This window comes from Cucumis melo, chromosome 6, assembly GCF_025177605.1.
Source record: "Cucumis melo cultivar AY chromosome 6, USDA_Cmelo_AY_1.0, whole genome shotgun sequence".
Lineage (NCBI taxonomy): Eukaryota > Viridiplantae > Streptophyta > Magnoliopsida > Cucurbitales > Cucurbitaceae > Cucumis > Cucumis melo.
In genome coordinates this window covers 465,484-475,398 of record NC_066862.1, presented here as the reverse complement: position 1 = coordinate 475,398, position 9,915 = coordinate 465,484, and the positions used below count along the sequence as shown (strand labels likewise).

Sequence of the window (9,915 nt, the reverse complement as noted above, 5' to 3'; positions counted from 1 at the left end):
AGAAAAAAAGGAATCACATTTTTAAAGGACGTGATGTTACAAAAAGTGAACAAATTATTTATAGGGTCCTCCGAGTTATTAATTTTATGAAACTATATGTTTCAATCTGTTGTTGGTTGAATTTTAGTGATCTATTTTCTTTAAGAAAATCATTTTATTATATTTACTATATTTCTTGCTCTAGACGTTTAAAAAGTGTATGTAATAAAAACAGTAGTAAATGGTTGAAAAGTAGTACTAAAATACTGTAGTGTATGAGATGATAAAAATAATGATGAATTAAGAAAAGATCAGTTATAATTAATACTAAAAGAACTGGTTATAAGAGTAGTTGATAAAGTTTATGATATAAATAAGAAATAAAAATATTGTTTTGGTGTGGTGTGGGTTAATGAATCGATCGGCCAAACAGATAAAAATAGTGGTGTGGGTTATAAAAAGGAAGGGGACATGCAAAGGGACACATAGCTTTCTCTTAGCTGGCCCTTACATTTCCACTTTACAGAATCTCTCTTCATCAGTCGGTGGGTCGGTTATTCTTCACTTCCTAATTTCTTTATATACAAAAATACATTCACTATTTTTAGTTAACCCATCTGATCTTATCAATCACTCCTCTCTTCTAAATTATTCTCGCAAGTTATTCTGAGGCAGCGTTTTACTATGTGTACTACCATTTCTTTTGTGTTGTGTGTGTGAAGCTTGTTTTGTTAATTTTCAGATTGAGTACTTAACTGATCAACTGACTATCGTAATCGTAATGCTTGTTAGTAATGATCGAGGTTTTTGTGATTCGAATTTGTTTATTTTAAAAAATTGTATATAAAGTTTATATATCAGAAAAAAGTTAAAAACAAATTGTTAATAATAAAAGTGGGACTAAGAGTGTGAGGTATGTTGAAAAATTTATCCCAAATAGAAAAAGAAGCATAAAAGAGAGAGAGAGGTCAACAAATGTGATCTCCTTCCATTTCTGATATTTTGTGAATGCCATCATCATCATCATTGGTTTTGTTTGAAAAGAAAAGGCACCTACTAATTAAACCACAACTCTTTTCGCTCTTCCTTTCCTACTTTCCTTTTTAATTAAGAGAAATACACACAAGCATGGTTATTAACAGCGCAAGCTCGCATATGGAAGATTAGCCAATATGGTTTAAAGAAATAAATGGTTACTCTTTTTTTCTTTTACCAATGTATTTTTAGGGTACAGATATCGACCCAGCAAAAAAGGAAAAGAAGACCTGGGATGAGGCAAACAACTTTGACTAATGATATAAATTCCAAAATATGTTCTCTCTATCAGATTTATATAATATATTGTCATTTTTTCTTCATTTCCAAACATAAATTGGTCTCCCAATGTTTGGAATATATGTGGACCTGTTCTTAAGGATTAATTCCATAATCAATGAAATATAAATATGGAAATTACAGGAAGAAATTAAATGTCTTCCTCAGTCAAAGCTTACACGTCACATCTAAATTTTCATCAAACTAATATAATAGAAACTGCGTATTCTCTATTATTGTGTAATACCAAGCGAAAAGGCATTGACTCAAAAATCATACAAACTAATTAAACAATATGTATATGAGTTATTTCTTAAATAATAATAATAATCAAACAACAATAACATAGGTCGATCAAAATATTCTTTTATTGATAATTACAAATCAAACAATAGTTGACTTTTGGTGTTACCTCAAAAGGCATAATGGGTTAGTTGACTTTTTCAATGCTTATGTGGGGGTGATGTGGCTCAAGCTTTTGTCTAGTAGAGCTGAAACAATTCTTTTTTTTTTTTTTTTTGTAATATTTTCAAGAGAAATTGTTACACCAGATAATTAACCTCTACCTTCATCTTATAATTCTTTCCCCATAATAAACTAATACTACAGTTTGCGACCTTCAAAACATACATATATATAGGAAAAACTAGAATATCACTGAAACATGTTGATTTAATTGACTTTTATTAGGAACAGAAAAAATGATTAAATACTGATTTTTAGGTGTACTTAATTTTTGTGTCCATATTCAACTGTGATGGTAACTAAATCTTATATTTTCGCTGTGAGTCAAGTTGTATCAAAATTGCTTAACTATAGAACCAAGTCTAAAGTTCATACAGGTAGGTGTCCTAAGGCTTATTAACAAAATTAATGCACCAATATTAAGATGGAGTTGGTGGAACCAAAAGGCATTTTAGGCCTATATTATCGACGCTTTGCTTCGAGAGATTGGTTTAAAAGTCTAATAGACAAACTAGTTTTTTTTCAATAATTTATTACTGATATAAGTGTAGATAACCTAACACTACATGCACCCTCTTTTTTTCTAAAAGAAAAAATATATAGAAGAAGGGATGTGAGTTGAAAATGAAAAAGAGTTGAGAATAAGTTAGTGGGCACATTATTAATGAATGTAGTAGGGGAGCTTTCACATCATATAGTGAGAGGGAGAGAGTTGAAGAAAAATGGAGACAGTACTTAATTAAGTGAAAATAATCGAAGAAAAGAAGTTGGATCCTCTAATTTAAATTTCACCAATAATGCCCCCTTTTCTTTTTTTAGTTGTTCCAACATTTACATTTAGAAAAAATACAAACAATATACTTTTTATGTATCGTTTTTCACGTGTGAATTATTTTTAATTTATTTTTCATCTACATCTTAATTAATATTAATTATTTATTACATTTTTACATTCAACATTGCATTCCTAATCTCTCATTCCATATTTGATTTAACTTTTAAACTATTTTAAGATCCACAAACATAATGTGATCTAGATCCCTATATTACTTTTAGACTAATTAATCATATTTGACATACATTTGAATATTATTTATGGGATTATATATAGTTGAAAAACAAGGCTCTCTTTTTCAATTAGATGCATTGTTATATGTTATTAGGTATTTGGTTTATTAATTGTGATTATGGTTTGAGAGACGAAATATTAATATAATGTATATGGAAAAAAAAGAATAGCAATATGGATGATAATAAGTGAGAAGAGAGATCCAATCAATTTGAAAAGAGAAGTGTAGTAGTATTATTCTAAGTTTTGGTGGGATAGTGGTTTTGGTTAATAAGCATCAAGTTCTCTGTTGTTTAACCCAAATAAATTGTAAGCCACTCGTCTCTATTTCTCACACACCAAAATCTCAGTACACGTCCCAAGCACCACAAACTCAACCACTTTCATTTCTACAAGAATATACACACACACACACACACACATATATTAATTAGATTATTAAAGGGCATCCCATCCACCTTTCACACACATTTAATTATATATATATATTGTTGCGTACTAATTAAATTAAATTACACTAGAGACTAATTATAATTAAGAATAACCAAGAAACTTTTAGTTACGTTTTCGATATCTATCTTAATAAGTGGCCACTTAACTAAATGCAATGAGTGAAAAACAAATGTAAACAAAACATGAGGTCAATCAGATAATGCGGCCTTTCAATTTGGTGGGGAATTGCAAATACTCATCTGATCTTTATTCATTTTATGTGTATACATCAAATCAAATCAAATCGATGTATGTATGACGAAGAAGTAGTTTATTTAACTATTTTTCAAGTGGCTTAATTATATTGCGTGGGAACTAAAGGAAAATTAATGTTATATATATATATATGTGTGTATGTTTGTATGTATCAAAATAGCCTCTCCATTGTAAATAAATTATACTCGTATATACTCAATATATTCAAATTTAAAAGGCATCGACATTAGTAACTATTGAGTGTATGAAATTGCATGTCATCCACTCATGACTCAACCCCTTCCATGAGAAAATATGCTCCTCTCAAACATCACATTCTTCTTTTGCTTCCAAAATATTTGTATACTAACTTTAAATTTCCCCTTTACTTCCTTTAACTTTTCCATTTGACACAACACACCAACCCAATTTTTGCTAAATCCATTAACCGGGATACTTAATTTGTTTTTAGTTAAGAGTTGGTGTAAAATTAAGACAATATCTTAAGAATGATGTATGTAATATTATCGTCACCCAAATGTATCATCAATTAACATCTAAGAAATTTTAGTTGGAAACGTTAGTTTAGAGGTTGTAGTCGAGAGTTTTGCATTCATTTTTCAATAAAACATATTACATACGACAATATAATTTGGGTTAAGAATTTTGACTAATTAACAGTAAAGCTAGAGGAGAAGCCGCCCCTGTTGGCCATTAGTTGAAGGCACCAAAACCCTATGGAAACGCACTTTGGAGCATTGAAAATCAAACTTTGGTGGCCAATCCCCTTTTACAGTCTCTAATGGTAAGTTTTGACCGCTTTAGAGCTACATATGGAATTAATATTGTCTTTTGGCAAGTTGTTTGGATTATTTCAACTTCCTATCTTTATATCGTTTTCCTGATATGAATTAATTAAGCTAGTAAGATGCATGCATGATTAATATTAATGGCGACAAAAGAAGGGGTAAATATAGTTGAATTTGTGTTGCTGAATTTGGGTTTTGCGTGGAAGGGAAGGGCTTTAAAGTATGAAGATGGGCAACAAATTGTTGGGCGGTGGTACCTGCCGCCGAACCATCTCTGCATAGATGAGGACATCACGAGGAAGTGATTACCGTCCCGGGACCCTCACCTAAACCCTATAATTTAACTTAACTTAATCACCAATTACTTTCTTACTTACTAAATATTATTTCTCAAAATTTCCACTTTTCTCTACTTCAATTCCGTACTAATTAAAATTTCAAATTTACATATTTAAAAATCAATTTTTTATATTCAATATTTATTTTCAATTAATTAATTTAAAATAATCATAAAACTAAAATTTTAAATTTAATTTGTTCATATTTTTGTATATTATTGAATAATAAGCAAATAACAAAACAAATAGAGGTAAGAATACAATCAAAGGAAACTGACAGATAAGGAAAATAGCAGAAAAGGAAAATGCAAATTAGAAATAAACCATAATTTGCTTTAACTTATTTTAATAACCATACAAATAGTAAAATTTAGTTAACTATAATTCTTTTAAATATTCTAAATTAATTAGCGGAGATTCCTAATAAAGACGAGGAAAGGTAAAAATCAATCTTGAAATTTAGGAATCGAATCCGGACAAATTTAAATCTCAAAGGTAAAATTATAAAATTTGAAATTTAAAGATTAAAATAGACATATTAAAACTATATGTATTTTCAATCTTTTAAAAATAAATAAAACATTGCAAATGACTGGAGATTTAAATTTTTAATTTTCAAATGGTTAAACTGAAAAAAGAATGACATAAAACAGTAATCTCAATCAAGCAGTAATTATAGATTTAAATGATCGACACCCCAGGTATTGTATTGTTTAAGGCGAAAGAAGAATGTATTATTGTCATATATTCTATAGGCATAGATTTGAAACAATTGATTGATTGGAATTATGATAAAGGTTTGAATAAATAAAGAGTAATGGAAAAATTGAGGATTTTGGCGGGGGGAGGGGTTGTGATTTGTGAAAGAGCTCCGATCCATTGTTTATGTTGGGTTTTGGAATCCCCAATTCCCCCAATTCTCCCAATAATGTTTACGTTGTTGTGTGGACAATGTTTCCAATTCCAAGCCTTTCAGTTTCCGTTGCAAAGCCACAGATTACTTCACTCCCTCCATCCTCATCTCCCTCCTCCATCTCCACCAGCCCTATTTTCCAAATCCCACAACAACAACCCATTTTCTTCCATTGAACTTCCTCCCAACGCCCTCCGCCGCAAGCTCGATCCTCACTGGAGAGGAGGTTTCAGTCTAGGTGTCGACCTCGGAACCTCTCGCACTGGACTTGCTCTTAGTAAAGGCTTCTCCATTCGTCCTCTTACCGTAATTTTTTTTTTCATTCTTCCCTTTATGCATTTCTCTCTACCTACTATTCTCACCACATTCATCATTCTACCTCTCCACTCTTTTCTGCATATTTTCATTTTCTCCTCAATTTTGCCTTTCTTTTTTTTTTTTTTTAACTCAATCATGATCCATGTTCTTATTCAATTTCATTTCTTTAACTGTTTATAATGTGGCCAACGGCGGACTGCTGTTTATTATATTGAAACTATCCTACGTTTGGGATTCATGATTTCTTTTGCTGCCTTAGGTTCTAGAGTTGCGAGGACAAAAGCTTGAGGCTAAGCTCATTCAGATTGCTGAACAGGAAGTATATATATCTCTCCCTCTTCGACCATCTTCCTACTGAAAATGCTATCAACATGTTGGAAATTTATTTCTTCTTTTTGCTTGCACATTAATTGATGGGAAATAAACTGTAGGAGGCTGATGAATTTATTATTGGACTTCCTAAATCATGCGATGGGAAAGAGACACCTCAGTCAAACAAAATTCGTAGTATTGCCGGAAGGGTGGCAGCCCGAGCAGCTGAAAGGTGAAATACACCGAATGCTTGTACTGCCTCTCCTATGTCTTTTGTTCTGTACTAATACTGCTTTTAGTTTAGGGGCTGGAGAGTTTATTTGTATGATGAACATGGGACAACAGCAGAAGCGGAAAGCCATATGATTTCCAAGTAATGTTGTCCTCAACACTCACTTATGTTGTCTTTGTTTAATATTGTTTCCTTGGATCCTATCCTATAAATTTTGGTTCATCTCCTTTATCAGTATTGTTAATATGGATTCTGTTGCCTGTAAACTATATTGCACTTAGGAGCTGTTTGGAGAGCTAGAATGTAGTGATTTACTGGGTATCAGAGGAGTATTAGGTATCATGAATTTATCAAGGTGATGCAGACAATTGGTTGTTAATTGCTATGGTAGGAATGGAGGAGATGGACACTGAGATAAAAAGGTAGAAAAATTGTCCAAAATGGAAAAGAAAACGAAACATTTAAGAAGTGCAGTTATCACCGGTAAATAAGAAATATATGGCCTGAGGATTTAATGGTCAACGAGGTGGCGGTGACCACATTCCGGTTTAATTGCCCAAAATAATCAGTTGGTTTCCAATTATATTTCCCTTCATTCCAAATAGGCAGACTAGTGCTCAAACCAACCCCAAGAGCATTGGGATGGAATCATCTACTGTTTGTGGTAGAAACTTGTTGACGAAAGCTCTTTTCTGTGGCTTGAATGTCGCTCAATGTTTGCAAAGCATTCCTTTGACATTTATGGCTGATAAAGAACAACAAATTTTTTGAAGAGAAATATGAGTGAACAGATTTGTTGGATTTAGTACATCTCCATATTTTCTTTTTTTAATTACTCTGAGTTTCCATCTATAGCTAGTTGGGAATCACTCTCCTTGGCTTGGGCTGGAGGACTCGTCACCTTTGGTGCAGTCTTCTAATCAATTGGAGTTCACCATTTCCTACTAAAAAAAGAAAAGGAGAATTTGACAAAGGCAAACAAAATCTGTAAGACTTGAGATAAAATGAATACCTTTGATGGAAACCTGGATTTTTTTTATTGCAATTGTGAAAATAGGGGTTGAAACATCTTATAGTTTCTAAATTTTTCTTCTTTTCTAGGAGAATTGGTGGCATAACGACCCTATTAGTGGTCATTGTCATAATCTTCTACCGAAGCTCAAAGGTTTTAAGTTGGCTTTTAAAGCATGGAACTCGACCTTTGGCTGTCTCTCTAATATTAAAACTAATCAATGGTCTCTCGATTCCCCATCCTTTCAAAAGCACACTGAAATTAGCGCAGAGCTTTTTAAGTCCAAGTAGTTGGATGAGTGATGAAGCTCAACTTATTTCAATCAAATCATGCCTAGTAAGAAATAGTAGGAAAAACAACATCTGGATCCTTGGTAAATATAGGTTCAACAATTTAAATGACAAAGAAATAGAAGAGGGCTTTGTTGATTTCTATAAACAGCTACCAAGAAAGCCGGTTTGAGATTCACCCCACACACAAAATGGTTGGGGATTACAAACCAAACGCTCTTATTAGATATTTATACAAGATTTTAGCAATAGTTTTCACTTAGAAGTTGAAGAAAGCTATTCCTTATACCATAACTAAATTCCAAACAGCCTTTGTGGCAAATAAGATAAATCATAGATACTTCACTTATTGCAAATTAGCTTATTGATGAATGAGGGAGCAAAGAAAAAGTAAGATTGAATGACGTGAATGATGGAGAACCTAGTCAATGACTAGAAATTTTGATACTCATGCAAATTTCTATATGAAACTGATGGAGAATGGACTCGTTTCTTGTGAGGGTTGTTGCATGGGTAGCAACACATTTTTGTGACCTGTAATAATTGATGTTATCAGGTTTCGTTTTGCTTTTTTCACTTAATGGAAGAGAAGTGTAGAATGGGACAGCTTATATTTCAAATTGGCCTGGCGGCTGTTTTATTTTCTTTATGCAAATTAGGTGCATTGTTCACATGAGAAAAAAAAAATTGTTGTGCCACTAGTATTGGAAAGACTTCTTATTTTCTTTTACATATTTCTATTGTGGTTCTCTCTCAGTGTAAATTTTATGGCTCCCAGACCCTGTCCATTCAACCGCTATGGTTAGATTGTTTGTTGCATCGACAGGAAGAACTCTGTAATTTTTCAGGCTTGTATTCGGCTTTCCTACCCCTCTTTCCTCCACTTCTTTTGTAGTTTGAAGGATCTATGAAATTGGTCGGTTTCTTATTGAAAAATAAAATAGTAATATCTTGTATCAGCAGATCTATACTTCTCTATTTGGATTGGTCACATATATCACGTATCATAATGGGGAAAATTAATTTTATTTTTTAATGTTTTCTTTAGGGGTCTCAATAAATCTACTAGGCAGAAGAAGATTGATGCCTATGCTGCCATGGTAAAGTGGGGGAATATTGTCATGTTTTTTAATATTGTGATGATAATAAATGCAGCAGTCCAGTCGTGTGTTCTTTTAAAAATAATTGTCTCTGACATTTTACTTTCTTTATTTGACGCAGATGGTACTCGAGAGATATTTTCTCATGTCAGGCCAGGGAACCGAACTTTTAGTGCCCAAGAGTCTAGTCTTACAAGATAAACTTATCGAGGGACCACCTACAGACCCAGACTTTAAGGATTGAGGATGTGCTTCAGGCCAGGAAAAAAATAATCTGGGAGAGGCCCTTGGGGTATTTTTCTCTTTGACGGATAACAAAATTGCTATCAAACAAAGGGTATTTATTACTGTTGAAGTGGAAGAGAGCCGCAACCGACTTAGAAATGGAGGGTTACTTCCTCAAAGCATGGTCACGGAATTAGGTGAAAAGAGATACCGCTGTTCCTAATGAAGGCTCAATTGAAGGTTGCGGGTTGTGAGATGATGACGACGACGACGCTTTTGACATTATATCTTTATAACAATCTTGTCAGAATCTGTCCTCACATATTGAATTCACCTACACACTTCGGTTAGTTAAGGATGGGATTTGCTTTGGTCCGTCCTATGCACTTGTGCTTCTCCTTGATCGCCGAATCGCGTATGTACTTGGTTGAAATTATTTCTAAACGAAGAAATTGATTAGATGCTGCAGTCATAATGAGATTTAAAAATGGCGCTTTGCTAAGTTAATACTGTGGAAAAGCGTCTAAAGGCCTAGACAGTCTCCTAATTTCATGCTTGAGGACTCTTCGTCGGCATCTCCATGGGTTAGAGTCTTTTACCTTTAGATGCCATTTTGCGTTGGCTAATTTTTATGGGAGATCTTTACTATTTTATAAACAAAGATCTTAGGAATCCCTGAAATATCAATAATCCTATATGATCCATCATTCGTTTTAAAATTATTGTGATTTTGGGTAATAATGGGCAAGTAGAGATGATCTAAACATTGGTAGTAATAGTTGCTATCTGTGATGGTGCCTCTTGCACTCCATTTACTTTTCTTAGAAGCCATAATCCATTTTTCCTTACTCG

General features: G+C 32.9%; 1 protein-coding gene across 3 annotated transcripts; it reads left to right on the top strand.

Moving 5' to 3' along the window:
- The first annotated feature begins 5,392 nt into the window (after nucleotides 1-5,392).
- LOC103483114 (uncharacterized) lies at nucleotides 5,393-9,522 on the top strand. Of its 3 annotated transcripts, XR_007821528.1 has the most exons (7): nucleotides 5,411-5,880; nucleotides 6,152-6,211; nucleotides 6,324-6,436; nucleotides 6,509-6,577; nucleotides 8,496-8,586; nucleotides 8,787-8,838; nucleotides 8,960-9,054. XR_007821528.1 is itself a non-coding variant. In XM_008439560.3 (6 exons), the coding sequence occupies exons 1-6, from the start codon at nucleotides 5,479-5,481 to the stop codon at nucleotides 9,080-9,082; spliced, it is 819 nt and encodes a 272-aa protein (XP_008437782.2). In that variant the 5' UTR covers nucleotides 5,393-5,478; the 3' UTR covers nucleotides 9,083-9,522. The 3 variants fall into 3 exon arrangements, 2 of the variants coding, with proteins under 2 accessions (XP_008437782.2, XP_050941774.1); XM_008439560.3 differs by lacking the exon at nucleotides 8,496-8,586 and having other exon boundaries at nucleotides 5,393-5,880; nucleotides 8,960-9,522; XM_051085817.1 differs by lacking the exons at nucleotides 8,496-8,586; nucleotides 8,787-8,838 and having other exon boundaries at nucleotides 5,395-5,880; nucleotides 8,960-9,522.
- Nucleotides 9,523-9,915: the final 393 nt, after the last annotated feature.